This window comes from Geosmithia morbida (assembly GCF_012550715.1).
Source record: "Geosmithia morbida isolate 1262 chromosome Unknown scaffold_16, whole genome shotgun sequence".
In the NCBI taxonomy this organism is placed as follows: domain Eukaryota; kingdom Fungi; phylum Ascomycota; class Sordariomycetes; order Hypocreales; family Bionectriaceae; genus Geosmithia; species Geosmithia morbida.
This window is the reverse complement of record NW_023336203.1, coordinates 519,859-536,546: the sequence shown is the minus strand read 5'-3', so window position 1 is coordinate 536,546 and position 16,688 is coordinate 519,859. Positions and strand designations below refer to the sequence as shown.

Genomic DNA, 16,688 nt, shown 5'->3' with positions numbered 1-16,688 from the left:
CCAGCGGTGGAACGTAAGCAAATACTGCCCTGCTCCCTAAAGCCAACAAACCCCACGTCTTCCTCGTAAGGCTTATGTCTGACAGCCCGAAGTCGCGAAGTTTAACCATCTAGGCTGGTTGACTTCGGAGTATATTGTCATATTTCTTTCTCGGTGAATCAACGGTGTAGGTTAATGTAAGGTTCTTCCCATCCGGGGCAAGTGTCGCACCGAGACTGCATAACATGTTTTGACATCAGCTGGTATTGGCGGCAGATTTCGACAATACCACTGTCTTTGGTATGGTGCGAGAGTCATTCAACTTATATAGGCGATGCATCGTCACTGCGAAACCCGGATCATTGCAGTTGTCCACAATAAGTGAGATACCTGTACTCAAAATTTCTTCGGTTTGCAAGATATCGAAAATTTGAGCCGAAATCTGCATACTCGCGAAGGAATACCTGACTGATGGTCTGGTGTACAGGGTAGCCCAATCAAGGCAAGTGTATTTCGTAGAATCAAAGTGTCGTCTAGGCCATGACTATATCCTTGACACTGTCCATTGCTGTTGCTCGTATTGAAAGGGTAGTCTTGGCGGCCCAAGTTCAGCTCCGGTGTCCGGCGCGGCTCCCGGATCGATCTGGCTCTGTAGAGTCTCCCCTGTGTTGATGCCCTGTTTGAATGTAATGTTGGATTGCGCAGCGCCCTGACCAGGTTCGCTTGTACTGGCCTCGGCCCCCGTAGCATAGGGAGCTGATAGCCTAGTATGTTGTTGATCCGTCTGGATGATATCAGACTCATTAGACAACTGTGAAATGTTCTGTTGATTTAGCTGGTCGGAGCCAAGTTCAAGATTGAACTGCACTAAGTGTTGCTGATTCATCTGGCTAAAATCGGATTCAAGAAACCACTGTGCAGGGTCTTGTTCATTCATCTGGTCGAAATTAGAGTCATGAAAGAACTGTGTAAAGTCTTGTTGGGGCCTGTTCGTGTCGGAGCCTTGTTCGTCTACGGTCGAATGGTGTAGGACCTTGCGAGGGTCCTCCTATATTGGTCTCCAGCCCAGGGCTATGAGGGTTTGGGCTAGCATGTTGCGGCTTCGTCTGGCTGGAAGTCTCTAGTTGAGATGGATTCTCGGTTTCCTGAAAGAAGATACCGGACGTGACATTTTGGAGGAGGCCGTACTGATGCATTAGGGAAATATCTTCGGATGAGAGTTCATTGATTGACATTGTGTCATGTGTTTGGCTTTGATCGTGGGCTTCGTGTGGGTGTTTATGTCGTATGAGCTATGGCCGGGACTCCGAATGAAAGAGCAAACCGAGGTGGTATGTTGGCTTCCTGATGAGAACCGTCGTATTATAAGAACAACACTAATAAGGCTCTCACAAGACTGGGGATAATACACTAATAGTAGGCTGTGATATTTCTGCGTCGTTGTCAATGCCAATGTTTGTCCAGAAGAAAAGAAAATGGCAATGCGTTAAACAAACCAACCCCAACATCACCCCAGAAATATGTTCGATTCATAGAGGAAGGCGCGGGATGATAGGGAATAGTAAAGGAAAGAACTTTCTTCATGGCAAACGAAGGAAGGAGCGTCCCTGAGTTGAATTCCCTCGTACTCTAATCTCTCCCGCCCCTAGAAAACGAGAAAAAAAAAAGACAAAAACCTGTCTTGGGGGAGAAAATTTCTTAGTACATTGTTTGTCTGACCAAAAGAATATACACTACATATGTACATGTATATGCATTTATATACATCGAACGCGAGACAGGTGAAACCGAGATGATGCCACATGGTGGTTCTCGTGTCTTTTCATGACGGGTTCACAACTCTTCCTTCGCATCGTCATTTGTGTTTGACCCTTCATTCTCCTCACCCGCCTTTTCTGCCTCAGTATCCGCTGGCTTCTTGTCTTCAGCCTTCCCGGAGGATTCTCCTGCGGTACTAGACGACGATTCCTCGCTAGACGGCGCCTCGCGACCGTCGTGGCCACAGACGTAGCGCACTACGTCGACGACAAACTCTGTTCATACCGCCATGTCAGTCACCGGCACAATATTTTGCATATTTAGAGAAACACGGGGCAACTGACTGGAAGCTACCTCAGCGTTGCATTCAGCAGTGCAAGGCTTCGTCTTTTCCTCAATGGCATCAATGTTGTGGCATATTATGGCGGCGGCACCGCTTTCGTGGCACGGCACATCGTTGGTCGAGGCCAAGACGCACGGGAGGACACATTCAAGGGGCTTGGACAGGCCAAAGGTGTTGAGCAGTCTGACGATTGTGTTGAATTGGGCGTGAGCTGGCGATGCGACAGCGGCCAAGATGAGAGCAACGTAAAACGGCCTCATTGTGAAGGGACAGTGATTGGCGACGTGGCTGACTGACGCATGCACGCCCTTGTCCTTTTCAATGGTTTGGCCGGTGCGACTGCAGGATGTGTCTGAAAAGCCCTGGACCTCAATTGTCTGCCGACAAAGACGCGGTCAAGCTGGATGCCGATCGTTTGTAGGTTCCAACCAATCGGCCTATCGTACGTACCCCGCACTATCCGGCTCCAGTGTCCACGGACTGCCGATCAAGAAGAGTATTGCCATCATACAAGCGGTGTTATATCATACCTCAGCGAGGCTTTTCTTTTGGTCATGCTTTCCCGTGTATCTTTGGGCAACGATGGTTGAACAACGGAGGTAGAGCAGTAGTGTGTATTAATACTATTGACAGAACGTTGTTACTAGTTGTTACTAGTTGGTACTAGAGTACGTACGGAGTACGTACGCGAGCAATGGGTTGCCCCACAATAGCGACAGTAATTAAGGACCTACTTGTAGTTGAGCTGTCTACCTTCAATGGATTCGACAAGACGCTTGTTCTTAACAGAGTAATTCGCTTTGTCATCTGAAAAGAAGGGACGCTGATCTGAGACCGGCTGTATGGAAGAATTGACCTCGGCACAGTGTAGGTAGTTCTTAGCTGCTTCTCACCCCGCCTCTCAAGCTCCTTGTACGTCGTACGACTTAGTCACTCGGGGGCTGTGCCTAGATACACAAGCTTGAACTTCCCAGCCTTTTACTAACCAGTACCAGGGCAATTGATATACAAGAGGGATAGTTTATCACTACCCTACCAGGATCAGCAAAGAAATCAAGCATTTTGCCTCCCTCTCAGCATACCGCCGACAATGACCTCGGACGCAAAGCCCGTCATCATCGTGGGCGCCGGCCTAGCTGGGCTGGTGGCAGCCTTTGAGTTGTCATCCCAGCGCAAGGTACCAACCGTTATCATTGATCAAGAAGGTGAGGCCAATCTGGGAGGGCAGGCATTTTGGTCTTTGGGCGGCATCTTTTGCGTCAACTCTACAGAGCAGCGACGCCTGGGCGTGCGAGACTCACGCGAACTGGCCATGCAGGACTGGATGGGGTCTGCGCAATTTGACCGGGGAGGCGACAAGGAGGGCGACGAGGACTACTGGCCGCGGAAATGGGCCAAGGCATTTGTCGACTTTGCCACCGATGATATGGAGAGCTACGTCAAGGCACGGGGGATGGGATTCTTGTTCAATGTTGGATGGGCTGAGAGGGGTGACGGACGGGCCGACGGCCACGGCAACTCGGTGCCCCGATTTCACCTGACATGGGGGACGGGACCAGAGGTAGTACGTGTGTTTGCCGAGCCCGTTCGGGAAGCTGAACGCCAGGGACTTGTGAAATTCCGCTTCCGTCATGTGGTGGACGAGCTCATTGTGGATGACTCTGGTAGGGCAGTTGGCGTGCGCGGACGAGTTCTCGAGGACGACGGCAAGGATAGGGGTGTCAAATCGTCTCGTGTGTCCGTGGGCGACTTTGAGATTCGTGGATCGGCCGTCGTCGTGTCGACGGGAGGCATCGGCGGCAACCCAGACGCAGTGAGGGCAGCGTGGCCCCTGGAACGATTGGGTCCCAAAGTTCCCGAGCACTTTGTCGTCGGCGTACCAGCGCATGTAGATGGTCGCATGATATCCATCACCGAGAAGGCAGGAGCACGTGTCATCAACCGCGACCGCATGTGGCACTATACTGAGGGTCTGCACAACTGGGACTCAATCTGGCCGGAGCACGGGATCCGGGTATTGCCGGCCCCTTCATCGCTGTGGCTGGACGCTTCGGGAAAGCGTCTGCCACCTCACCTATTCCCTGGGGCGGATACTCTGTCGACGCTCCGGCATATTTGCTCGACGGGGTACGACTACACGTGGTTTATCCTAGACCAGACCATTATCGCACGCGAGTTTGCGCTTTCGGGATCAGAGCAGAACCCAGATATTACAGGCAAGAGCATTTGGCAGGTTCTTTACAACCGCATCTTCAGCAAGCGCGGGACAGCCAACGTGCAAAACTTCCAGGAACATGGCAAGGACTTTGTGGTGCGCGACAACCTCGAGGACCTGGTGGCCGGCATGAACGAGCTGGCAAAGGACCGGGGAGGCCCCACCCTCAACGCCGCAGATGTGCGACGTGTGGTGGACATACGCGACAGCCAGTTCGACAATCCCTACGCCAAGGATGCGCAGGCCATGCTTATCCACAATGCACGCACATACTGGCCCGATAAGCGAAGCCGTGTCGCCCCGCCTCATCGCCTGCTGGATAAAGCTCACGGTCCTCTGATAGCGGTGCGCATGAACATCCTTACCCGCAAAAGCCTGGGAGGTCTGGAGACGGACCTGGGAAGCAATGTTCGTCGCCCTGATGGCTCGGCCTTCCCAGGTTTATATGCGGCAGGAGAGGCTGCTGGTTTTGGCGGCGGTGGCGTGCATGGGTATAATTCACTCGAGGGCACCTTTTTGGGAGGGTGTATTTTTTCTGCAAGGGAGGCGGGGAGGGCCATTGCTGAGGAGATTCTCGGTAAAGATGCTCATGTTTGAGACTTGTTGTTGTTCTGTTTCTGGTACTTGCTTTGGCTTTGTTTATGCCCAAATACATATCACTGCTATAATCCATCAAGACCCAGCCACCTTACTCTTAGCTATATGTACAAATTGACCTTGTTTGTTCACATGTTCACTCATCGGGGCGCGCGAGTATGATGTTCCAGGAATCTATTGTATTTACACTTCAGAATATAGACTTCCAAGCCGTAGTCAAGGCTTGTCAAAGATGCCCATGCAGTTAGCATAAAAAGAGAGAGTAGCAGTCCAGTCACTGAACAGACCGACAATTCCAATCTTCCTGTACATGAGATCAATCAAGGTGTACATATCCCCATCCTTGTGGACAGCATCAGCAAAGTACTGGTAATAATAGTCACCGTTATCCTTGACAAAAGCGAGAGGCCCAGAACGCTCCATCGTCCAGGGTAGGATCTTGAGACCCAGCTTCTTGGCCTCGATAGCATATTCGCTGGGGACCATCTTGCCGTCCTTGGCGGTGACGAGGTAGACGATGGGAGGGGCAATGTAGTTGAGACCATCGGCGGCGTAGTTGGTCAGGTTGCTGACGGCGGCAGGGAAGGTTTCTGCCGTATCTCCGTACGAGTCAAGGAAAAGGGCCTGGCGGGCATACTCGGGTTCGTTGGCCATCCAGTACAGGATGTCATCGTACAGGAAACTCTGCGGGTAGACCTGGTCGGCGGGAACCTCGTGCTTTCGATACGTGTCGATAAGCTGTTGGGCGTATATCTTCTGGGTGTAGTTACCCTGGAAGGGCATGGGGATCTCAGGAGTCTTGAGCTCGGGGGTGTGCAGTAGACCTAGAGATTTGACAGTCTCAATGTGCTCCTCGAGAGTAATGGTCTCGCCGCATGTGGCGTACAGGTCGGTGCGCCAGTTGGGAGTGCTAGGGTGGTACTCTTCAATGGTAGTGGCGTTGGTGTTCTCGCCCTCCATGTTGGCGCAGAGCGTCTTGAACTCGGCGACAGTGATGTCGCTGGTGCAGCACTTAGCTGAAGCATCCTTGCCGTCTCTGGCTGGAGTGAAGGGCTCGGAGCACTTGGCGGCTAGCTCGGGCCTCTGGAGGATGTCCGTGGTGAAGTGCAGATCGCACTGGCTGTGACGGCAGACAAGCTCACGGTCCTGGGTGAAGGAAACGTCGCACTCGAGGACACCGGCTCCCGTGCGCACACCCGTCATGAGAGACTGCATCGAGTGCTCGGGCATGAACAATGTGCCTCCGCCACGGTGAGCAACGACCCAGGGCGACGAGCGGAGGGGTGTCGGGTCATTGAGACATTGACCTAGCTTATTCTTGAGGGGACCCTCGTCCATGTCATCGACCAGAAAGCCGGGGCGGGGACCGAGATCGATACGCCACTCTTTGTGAGACTTTGAGGGCCAGACGGGCTTGAGAGGAGTGACCGTTTGGGTAGTGGCCGATGCTCCGGCGACCAAGAGGCCAGTGAAGGGCGCTATGATGGAGTTGGGGCGCATATTGAGTTTGACGGGGAGCAGGGAGGGAAGAAGAACCAAGACGAAGTCAGTAGGGAGAAAGAGAGGTGTAGGGGATAATCTCAGGGTCTAACACAGCGTTGATCGCTCATCTTATAGGATCCAGATATGGTCGTTTGGCTTGAACCCTGCTCAAAAAGGATTGGAAGGGGGGGGGGGGGGGGGGGGGGGGGGGGGGGGGGGGGGGCAAGACCCACGGGCCATCGGGCACTCAGAGATAACGTGGGATGGTAGGCGGCTTGTGGACGGACCGCGAGATAATGGAGCAAGTTCCAAGTCTCTCGGCGGAAGCGGAGCGGAGGGGCAGAGAGCATGAAGTGCAAAGGCAAAGAATGTACGAGTACTCTGTACATGTAAAAGGCATCAAAGACATCAAAGACAGGGGGCCACCCGGTCAAGGCGCCAAAGATAGAGACAGGGTTCCGTAATTACGAATAAAGGATCATGGATCATGGAGTGTGAGATGTTTGATTGGAGAATTCACGTTGTTATATGGAGAGAATCTGGCAAGAGATACTGGTGAGAGGCTTTCAAGTCCATAAAGTACATGTAGGAAGGCATGACGACAATGGCTTCTTCCTTCCTTGAGATAAGCTCTTTCCTGATCCGGAGAGCTTGTATGGTATTAGAGTCTAGAAATAGAGGAAGGAGCGATAGAGTCGCTGGCCTAGAAGCAGCAGGCAGGCACAGCAGGGAAGAAAGATCCAGGCACAGTCTTTGCTTATACGGACACTATCACAGCACAGGGATAGTAGAATCTTCTAAATCCTCGTCATGGTCTGCTTGACGCGTTACTGACACTCTCCGCACAGTTGTTCGAAAATGACGAATACATTCTGGAATTATTACTCACTTTCCTGGGAGGATTGTCCCCCAGGGACGAAAACCCTCGACAGCGTGCATCAATTAACTCACCTCATTCGTCGGATTTTTTTTTTTTGGCGCTGATTTCACACATGCTGAATTCGGAGCCTTCCGTACTCAGTACTAATCGGAGAAAAGTATAATAATTATTAGTAGCGGCAGCAACACACCAACGCAACTCGTGGGGTTATTATCCATGGACCACACACACTCTACGAGTAATACGGAGTGCTCTTGTACTTGTACTTCGTAATCTGTACTGTAATTGTCCTAGTTTACATAAAATGTATAAGTCTACTATGTGTGTTTGTGCATGTTTATGTAATGTCCATAAAATCCATAAAATTTCACTAACGGATAATGACTGTTAGTCTGGGGGAGCTCCTACCTCGCGACGGAAAAAAAAAAGGAAAGAGGCCGACAAAGAGAAAAAGATTCAGTGAGAGACAACGGCGCATTTTTCTTTCCATATTTGCAGACATAAAGAGGCACCCCCAACCCTCTTATTCTTTCTTTTTCTTTATGCCTCTATTTCTCTACGAATACAACCCCCAAATTTTCAATCGTCATGTTCGAGAATCTCTGCACCCTGCCGCTGCAGTCCGACGTCTTCACCACCGCCCTGCACCCGACAGAGCCTGTTCTGACGGTCGGATTGTCAACGGGTCAGGTCGAGACATACCGTCTTCCTCTTCCCGTCACAGACGGTGACACCGATGCAGATGGTGACACGAGCCTTGTCAGCGGCAATGGCAGGGACACGATTGACACGGTCTGGCGCACCCGTCGTCACAAGGGAAGCTGTCGCTGCGTAGCGTACTCCCACGATGGAGCTCGTACGTTATCCCATCACGGGCCCCCCCATTCATTGGCGCAATGAAAAAGCTAATAAAACCTGCACAAGAACAGATATGTACTCTGCTGGAACCGACGCCATCGTGAAGCACTTTGACGCCAACACGGGTGCTGTCATTTCCAAGATAGTCATTCCTACCAGCACCTCCGTTACCGACGCTCCGACGCTCCTGCACGTCCTGAACCCCCAGAACCTCCTGCTGGCCACCGACTCAGGAGCCTTGCATATTGTCGACCTCCGCAAAAACGGTGGCCAGCCCGGAGCGCGTCCGGCCCAGACACACTTCCCCCATAACGACTACGTCTCGTCCATTACCCCGCTACCCCCCACGGCCGAGAGTACTAGTGGTTTCCCCAAGCAGTGGGTCAGCACAGGCGGCACCACGCTCGCCGTCACTGACGTGCGTCGAGGTGTCCTTGTTCGCAGCGAGGATCAGGAGGATGAGCTGCTGAGCTCGTGCTTTGTCCCGGGCCTGGGTCCTAAGAGCAACCGCAAGAATGGCATGGTCGCCCTCGGCTCCGGCACCGGAGTCCTTACGATGTGGGACAAGGGTGCCTGGGATGACCAGCAGGAGCGAATCATTGTCGACTCGGCCCGCGGTCCCACGGGAGGCGAGAGCATCGACGCCGTCGCCCTCATTCCCCAAGAGATGGGCCTAGGCAAGAAGATTGTCTGCGGTCTCGGCGACGGCAGCCTGCGCATCGTCGACCTCATCCGCCGCGAAGTCATGGGCAATGCATCCCTCCGTCACGACGATCTCGAAGGTGTCATCTCTCTTGGCTTCGATTCCGCAAACCGCCTCATTAGTGCCGGTGGAAGCACCGTCAAGGTCTGGGAAGAGCTGTCGGAACTACAAGGAGAGGGTGGCAGAGGCTATGGCGACTCGGACGATGACGGCATCCTGACTAGCGACGATGACGATGACCAGGATAGCGAGGAGGTTGCTGTCGGAAAGAGTGCTGGCGAGAAGCGTCCAGCTGCCGGCAGCGATGACAACAGCGGCGGCGGCGGCGACAGTGACGATAGCAATGACGCCGTGGAAGATATGAAGAGGCGTGCTAAGAGGCGCAAGGAGGCTCAAAAGGTCAGGCTTGGCCCTATGGGTGCTCACGGCATCATGGGATTCGAAGGGCTGGATTAATTTCTCTAATTGTGGTTTCAATTTGTTTTCAGCCAGAGCAGGGCGTTACTCGTTGGAGTTGTCATATATCATCATTCGATAGGACGGTTACAAAGAATAGCAGGTGGTCTCGTAACGATCATTTGGTGCCCCTAGGCGTGGGGGGTGTCACCGTTTTGGTAGTATAATCTTTAACAAAGGGACGACAAATGACAGGAGTAAAAGATACCCATAATATAAGACATGATACTTATCATACTGGAATATAGCATAAAGGTGACTGCAAAATAACATTAGCTACATACACTTGGACAATTTATGATGTACGAAGCATACTCACAACGTCTAGGAAACAAGAGAACGCATCTTTCATTCTCTATGGGGTATTATCCATGTACAACAAGCCACTAACTCCGGGCAAAGTATAAAATGCGAAAAGGAACAAGAGGGCAAGGGAGATGGTAAGAGGGGAAACCAGATGAAGTCGTTATCAGACGATTTGTTTTCTTTTACGATAGGGGCAAGGGGAAAAGGGCGACGAGGTAGATAATGGTAAGATGGCGGTATTGGTTGTGTGACGCTGTATTAGAGCAGTTGCATGGTCGTATATGGGAGAGGATACTCGAAGATTCAGTATTCGGTGACTCACAACTCCGTGTTGGAAGGGAACCCCGGAAGTAATCGGATGCTCTGGTGTGAAGACGACTTGCGCAAACGTTGTAAGAGAAGAAAGAGAGAAAAAAGAGAAAGACACTGTTAGACACCCGGCAGCTGAATAAAGCTCCACTGGGAATCACCGTCTTTCAAGTCACGACCACTCATATCTTCAGACTTGTATCCGGTGGGGGCGGAGAGTACCATGGGAGTGCCCGTACTGGTAAGCTCCTCGTCGTATATGACAACGGCCGGCATTTGGTTACAGTCGGCGCCGGCATTGGCAGTGCTCCGCTTGCCACTCCGCTTGCTACTGCCACTGCTACTAGCCCCGCTACTCGTGACCGGGCTCCCCTTCCGACGAAGGTTCTTAGACCCTCGCCGGTGAGGTACGCTGCTCACGAGAGGCGCTTCGGAGCCACTGTAGCTTGTGGGGATGCAGACGTGAGGAATATTATATCCAGAGGCGATAGCGCCGGCAAGTTTGACAGCAGAAGTGCCGCCAATACTGATGACGCAGTCGCGCTTGGAGTTGCGAGCCATGGCCTCTTGGACAGCGCGCTGGGACATGTTGCCGACAGCTGAGTCGAGTATGGAGATGTCGAAGTTAGGTGCCAGGGTCAGGACCCTGTGGGCAACACTTGTGCGCGACGGACTCGAAACAATAAGCGGCGACGAGAGGCGGAGACGACCTAGCTCGGTGGGCAGACGGGCAAGGGTGCCAGAGCCAAAAACGATCCGCGGCGATGGCGATGACGACAGCAGCGACAAGGACGAGTTGTGGCGCAGCGACGTTGCTGAACCATGCGAGGCACCGGTGCGGGATGCTGGTGTGAACCGCTTACTGCTCTTGTGTCTTGTCGACGATGGGATCACGAGGGTTGAAGGTGCCACGGAAGATGACGGGGGGCCGTCAGAGCCGCTAGGCGTCGCAACGACGGGTTCGACGGGAGCCGTGGGCATCTTTTTCTTCGTTGGTTCAGTCGTCATCCGGTCAATACTGGGCGTTGGAAGTGCTGTTAAAGTTGGAAGGACTATGTATGTTCATTCATGATTTGATTGACCCCTATGGCATGGTGTTCTTACCAAGTCCAGTGCTGGGACACCGAGAAATCTGAAAGTCGGATACTGTTACTAGTTAGGAACCCTAAAGAACTGGCGGGGAGGACGTCAGTGCCTTGGTACTATAATGGGCCATAACCAATGGCACAGGGCTCCCTCGCAACCTTCCCCCACCAGGTGGCGAGAAGGAGGGGCGGCTCCGGAGAGAGGAGGGCGGGTTTTGGCTTAAACTTGTCGGCGTGGAACATGGAAATTTGGGCAACGTCCATCAAGAGTCAAAGGTATCAGGCGCATTCCTAGAGAGATTCTCGTACGCATACGAGAATGAATGCAGGCTTGTCGGCTTGCCGTATGGTGACGTGGACCGGATGGGTCTGTGTTGATAGATTGCCATTATTTTGCCCATGGAATTTTGAATCTCCATGGCCAAATAGAGTTGGCGCTGTGTGTGTACATGGCCGAGGTTCGTCTCGCCATCATGCCGGTTCTCATTTTCCTTCTCGTCTTTTTTTTGGGTTTCTTAAAAGGATATACAAACGAGCTGATTCTTGGTGACATAGTAACTTGACACGGCAATTATTTACAATCCCGCGACCCTGCATGGTGTGCTGTAGGCTGTCGAACGCTGCTCCGGGACTGGCAGGTCCCCTAAGAGGTTAGGACAAGCCAAAAAAAGGATACTGGATGCAGAACCACGGCACTAGAATGTCTCGTGTCGTTTACCTCATCACACCGATGCTTTCTTTTGAATTGCAGCTTGTTTTCTAGCGCCGCTGTTATTGCTCCGGATTTGAGGTCGCTGTTTGGCAGTCTGTCTCATCTACGTCGGTCTATTTCTCTCTTCCTCTTTTCTTCTTATTACCTCTGAGGCCAAGTTCGGTCGGTCGATTGGCCAGAACACGGGATTCCTTCACCGTGAATAAATAGCAGGACAGGGTGATAGATAGACCATGGCGGTGACGATTGTAACGATGATAATAAAGTGATAATAGTAACAATATCAAATGATGCCATCCGCATTAGTAAATATCCCATGAAAGCATATTGATTGCACCGGAGGGAGAAACATGAACAAAAGGAATGAGCACACTGTAGGGTACTTGTCCATGACGTCAAGCGACCAATCCATTGTAGAACTGACGGGAGCCATCAAGCGCACCTTTCTCTATTGAAAAAATAGGGTGATAATTAAAAGTATTCTAATTTCAGTATTATAGTTATTATCTACGGGATCATTGTTAATAGAACACATCTTCAGTTTTATCGACTGACTGTTGGGCGTAAATGCCGCCGTTTCGACTTGATGCTGGTGGAGGATAGGCCAATCATGCCTCGCTTCCACGACGGCACTACATTTGTAATGTTGAATACTTGTAAACCTTCACCTTTGCCACCTCCATAGAGCTTGGACTGGCGTTTACCTTCTTATACCGGCTACTTTATTCCCCTTTTCCTACTGGATTCCTCACCATATAATCTCTCCAGCATGGAACACTACACATTGCTTGTTACTGCTGGCCCGGGCTACGATGTCAAGGACCATGTCCAGGTAGCCGTCAACGACCCTAAGCCCATTCGCATATCGAGTGACCTTGCCGATATCGACCTCAATGTGCGTATCAAGGATTACAACGGACTTCCAAAAGGGTCACCTTCTACATCGCCTTATTTCGAAAGCGGGCCTCACGCCGACAACAATGACCAGTACAGCCTCTGTTTTCGCTTCACGCCCAAAGCGCCGCAGTCGCCTGCCAAGGCCACAAAAGGGGAACAGGATCCGGCCCTGCATGCAGAAGCTGGAATCTCGGGCTTTGATTTGCAGTTTGGCAACGACTTTGACCGGCCTGTGCGTGATTGGCTCCCACCCGGGTTTAATGCCGCCATGCGCATTGTTCGCTGGTGGATCGACCCGGGACTCGAGGGCGACGCCTACGCCGATAATCCTCACCTATACGGCCCGGTCCTCAGTTCCGTCAATGTCCTGAATGTCGGTCTGGGAGATTTCGACGAGAGCAAGGGCGGCCTCTTGGCCGAAGAAGGTGGCGATACCGAGCCTCGTAAGGCCATCGGTATGCCCGAAGATAGCCAGGCTCGCATGAAGTGGGCATTGAACGACGACGTCAAGAAACAATGGGTGTTCAAGTATGGTGACACGTACACCATCGACTTTTTCAACCCATATTTGGACTTCTCCACCTTTTCCCTACGACTCCCGGGATTCAGTTTACCCCTTCTGAGTTATTTGAAAAGCCGGGGTGTACGGTAAGCATGTTCATCCCCCTTCCTCCACTTTCTGCTATCCCTCCATTCTAAGTAGATTTCGTCTACTCCGCTCCATTGAATATACAGGCTACGATGCAAAAATAGAAAAAAAAAATGACTTGCTGACATATTCCTACCTTGTAATAGACGCATTCCGTACACTCTCAGATATGTATTGCGCAATCGGGCCACCGGGGACGTCTATCTGGCCATATGCTTTTCACTGCATCTTTCCGAGGACGTTGCCGAGGATGGCACCATCGAAGAAACAATTGACTCGGATGAGGATACACAAGACGATCATGCAAAGACAGTCACAGATGCGGGGTCCGAACAGGAAACGGCTGCGCCCGCAGAGACGAGCGCTGATGATGTAGACTAGGTAACAGCAATAGACCATCGAGAACCATGAAATCAAACGTAAAAAAAAAAAAGTCCTCTTCAGCAAAAAGGTGAATACTTAGTGCTCAACAATTTGTTATTCCTTTACCTGGTGTAATACTCCGTACGACTGGGAAAAGATCCCGGTCAAAGTCGGCGAATGGAACAAATAGGCAACGTTGTATCTGTCGGTGAAGTCATGTTTCGGCGGGTAGATAACGTAAACTATATCCGTCTTATTACCGCCCCGTCCAGGCGAACAAATACGCACTATTACGTCGAGCATCTCAGCTCAAGGAACTTTTCAGTGACGGTAAATGTTGGTTTCCTTTGAGCCGTAATAAAGCAATGTGGCATTGGAATTGGTCACCTATGTGGGCCGAGGTTCCGTATCTCTTGTCTTGTATGGTGCCTTTGGACAGACTAGCCCCGGGAATAGAAGAGGCAGCCCAGCCCCCATTCTCGAGGCGGATATTCATCCCCAAACAGGCATTTTCAACATACTCGTACGCCGTAATAAAGGCTGGGAATCCACCTAAGACGACCACCACAGTTATACCCGGCAGTTGGAGCTTAGAGGGACAAATGCATTGGCTCGGTGCCTGTTTATTCCCGACCCTGTGGGACAAGCGGATTTGATAGTCGCATATTAAGAGGGAGGGGATTATACCCTCTCCTCTTTTTTCTTTTTTCCTCACAGCTTCATTGCTTCTGCACATAGGAAGTCTTTGTCTTCCGGACACGCGGACATCTCACTCCTGAGACCGCGATTCCAGCTCAGCTCATCGACACCTGCGGCAACCATTCTATACGGGCATCGACGACTTACATCATCAATGACGGTTGACCGGGATCAAGGCCCGGCAATTGGCGGTGCTATATCAGAAGTCGAGAACAACGAGGGACCCGACTTCTGTATGAACGAGAAACGCCACCCTGGTGACGATGGACGGCAACAACAGCAAACCATAGACGAGAACACGAGAATCACATATGTCTACCTCACCTTCGACACGGAGCTACCGTCACCGCATTATTCGCATCCCCCGACTACCGAACCTCCGTCTCCTGAGCCTCCAAAACTCGCCGCATACAACTCGCCTTTGACATGGCACCCGTCGCGCAAGGGTATCGTACTGGCGTTGGGTTGCATCTCTACATTCCTCACTGCTTACTGCGCCGGGTCATACTCCCCTCCCTCAGCCATCATGGCGGAGGACCTCCACACGACACATACGGTCAGCTTGGTGGGTATTACAACGTTCTGCATGGGGTTCGGTCTAGCCCCCATGGTCTTGGCGCCCGTGTCGGAGATCTGGGGGCGGTACCCAGTTCTCGTCATGGCCGAGATCATCTCCGTAATATTCCTCGTGGCCTGCGCCGTCATGAACAACATTGTCGGCATGCTCATCTCGCGTTTCATGGTGGGCGCAGGTGTCAGTGTTTTTAGCTCCGTCGTGGGCGGTATCATGGCCGACCTTTGGCACAAGGAGGAGCGCAATACGCCCATGGCCCTATTTAGTGGCAGTGTGCTCATGGGCACCGGTGCAGGGCCGCTCGTAGCCGCAGCCATTGTGGACCAGGTCGAGGACCCGACGCAGGCTTGGAGGTGGTGCTTTTGGCATCAGGTCATCGGCAACGTTGTACTCCTGGCGGCTTTGGTGCTCTTCCTAAGCGAAACGCGTGCCTCTGTCCTGCTACGTCGTAAGGCTTACGTCCTCAACAAGTGGTACGTGGAGCTCGAGAAGAGTGGCGTGTATGGTGCTCTCCTGAGAGAGAGAAGTAACGACCCAAACGACGCCGCCGACGACTGCTCACTCTCATCGTCTTCGCGGATATCGACTGATCGGACTGTTCTCCGACGTATAAGATGGAAGGTGCAGGCTGACGAGGAGCGCGCGTCCTTGGGTGCTATGATTGCTGCGTCGTCCGTGCGTCCATTCTACATGCTCGTCACCGAGCCCGTCGTCTTCTTCTTCTCTCTCTGGGCAGCATTCGCCTGGGGAATCCTGTACCTGGCCTTTGCCGTCATCCCGTACCTTCATGCCGCCGACTTCAACGCCTGCATGCGCTCGTACGTGGCCATGATTGCCGGTGCCGCCGTAGCCACCGTGGTGAGCATCTGGCAGGAAGACTTGCTGAGTCACAGCAAATGGCGACGGGTCAGCGAAGAAGACGATGACTCGGACGAATCACCCTTTTGGAAGTTTGTGCGCCGCCACCTCCCGGCCGATGCCCCCGAGGCTCGTCTATACTTCACGTGCATATCAGGACTGTTCCTCCCCGCTGGGCTTCTGGGCGCCTTCCTTGTCCCGTTCACATCTGATCCAGAAGATGAAGGTACAGCTCTGGCCATAGGCATAGGCTTCGCAACGTGGGGCATCTACGCCGTATACCTCGCTTCGTTTAACTATCTGGCAGACATGTACCACGTGTACGCATCAAGTGCACTGGCCGCCAACTCCTTTTGTCGAAATATGCTCGGCGGCAGCTTTCCCGTCGTCACGCGTTACATGTTTGATAGTATGGGTGTGCGGGGCGCGGGTGGAATGTTGGGCGGCCTGGCTTTGGCTCTGACTGTTACGCCGTATGTGCTTGTTGCTTGGGGGAGCAAGATACGCTCTAGGAGTAAGATGGCCATGGTACGTTTGTTCTTCCCTCTTCAATATTAGCTTGCAAACACTGACTGCGATAGATGTTGCAAAAATAAAATAAAAAATGCGTACGCGTTTTATATGGCATATCAAGGCCTGCTCATAGCATCATAAGACACCATGCACTATAATCCACTACCAAAAATTAATAATTGAAACTTATGTTCCACAAGTATTCTCTCTATCTTTTGATCTATCCTCTCGGTATAGTACCCTGCATAAATGGTGCATCCATTGAAAGAAATTCAGATGCGGCCTTGCTCCATGCTTGGATCTGGTATGTCTTCATCGCATGGTCTTTTTACTCCTTTAGGGTTGTAGAGTGGCGGAGATGGGTATCTGTTCATGACACACACGCACGCACGCACGCACTGTCAGTCAAACCATCCTTTCCAAGTCGGTTCTTTACATCCCCCCCCCCCCCC

The 16,688-nt window shown here is 52.1% G+C and overlaps 7 protein-coding genes across 7 annotated transcripts; 4 read left to right on the top strand and 3 right to left on the bottom strand.

Annotated features, from left to right (window-relative positions):
* Positions 1–1,812: 1,812 nt before the first annotated feature.
* Positions 1,813–2,340, bottom strand: GMORB2_3199 (uncharacterized protein; the record flags this gene model as incomplete). Its single annotated transcript, XM_035465175.1, has 2 exons — positions 1,813–2,012; positions 2,082–2,340. 2 exons carry the CDS (start codon positions 2,338–2,340, stop codon positions 1,813–1,815), a joined length of 459 nt encoding a protein of 152 aa, XP_035319050.1.
* An 830-nt stretch (positions 2,341–3,170) lies between these two features.
* Positions 3,171–4,892, top strand: GMORB2_3198 (putative oxidoreductase; the record flags this gene model as incomplete). The annotated part of the gene is made up of 1 exon (XM_035465174.1): positions 3,171–4,892. The coding sequence occupies one exon, from the start codon at positions 3,171–3,173 to the stop codon at positions 4,890–4,892; it is 1,722 nt and encodes a 573-aa protein (XP_035319049.1).
* Positions 4,893–5,108: 216 nt separating this feature from the next.
* GMORB2_3197 (glycerophosphoryl diester phosphodiesterase) lies at positions 5,109–6,392 on the bottom strand (the record flags this gene model as incomplete). The annotated part of the gene is made up of 1 exon (XM_035465173.1): positions 5,109–6,392. The coding sequence occupies one exon, from the start codon at positions 6,390–6,392 to the stop codon at positions 5,109–5,111; it is 1,284 nt and encodes a 427-aa protein (XP_035319048.1).
* A 1,450-nt stretch (positions 6,393–7,842) lies between these two features.
* GMORB2_3196 (WD domain, G-beta repeat) lies at positions 7,843–9,271 on the top strand (the record flags this gene model as incomplete). The annotated part of the gene is made up of 2 exons (XM_035465172.1): positions 7,843–8,110; positions 8,184–9,271. 2 exons carry the CDS (start codon positions 7,843–7,845, stop codon positions 9,269–9,271), a joined length of 1,356 nt encoding a protein of 451 aa, XP_035319047.1.
* Positions 9,272–10,006: 735 nt separating this feature from the next.
* Positions 10,007–10,867, bottom strand: GMORB2_3195 (Iron-containing alcohol dehydrogenase; the record flags this gene model as incomplete). The annotated part of the gene is made up of 1 exon (XM_035465171.1): positions 10,007–10,867. One exon carries the CDS (start codon positions 10,865–10,867, stop codon positions 10,007–10,009), a length of 861 nt encoding a protein of 286 aa, XP_035319046.1.
* Positions 10,868–12,452: 1,585 nt separating this feature from the next.
* GMORB2_3194 (Protein of unknown function (DUF1769)) lies at positions 12,453–13,610 on the top strand (the record flags this gene model as incomplete). Its single annotated transcript, XM_035465170.1, has 2 exons — positions 12,453–13,228; positions 13,376–13,610. 2 exons carry the CDS (start codon positions 12,453–12,455, stop codon positions 13,608–13,610), a joined length of 1,011 nt encoding a protein of 336 aa, XP_035319045.1.
* An 835-nt stretch (positions 13,611–14,445) lies between these two features.
* Positions 14,446–16,281, top strand: GMORB2_3193 (Major Facilitator Superfamily; the record flags this gene model as incomplete). The annotated part of the gene is made up of 1 exon (XM_035465169.1): positions 14,446–16,281. The coding sequence occupies one exon, from the start codon at positions 14,446–14,448 to the stop codon at positions 16,279–16,281; it is 1,836 nt and encodes a 611-aa protein (XP_035319044.1).
* Between the last annotated feature and the right edge of the window lie 407 nt (positions 16,282–16,688).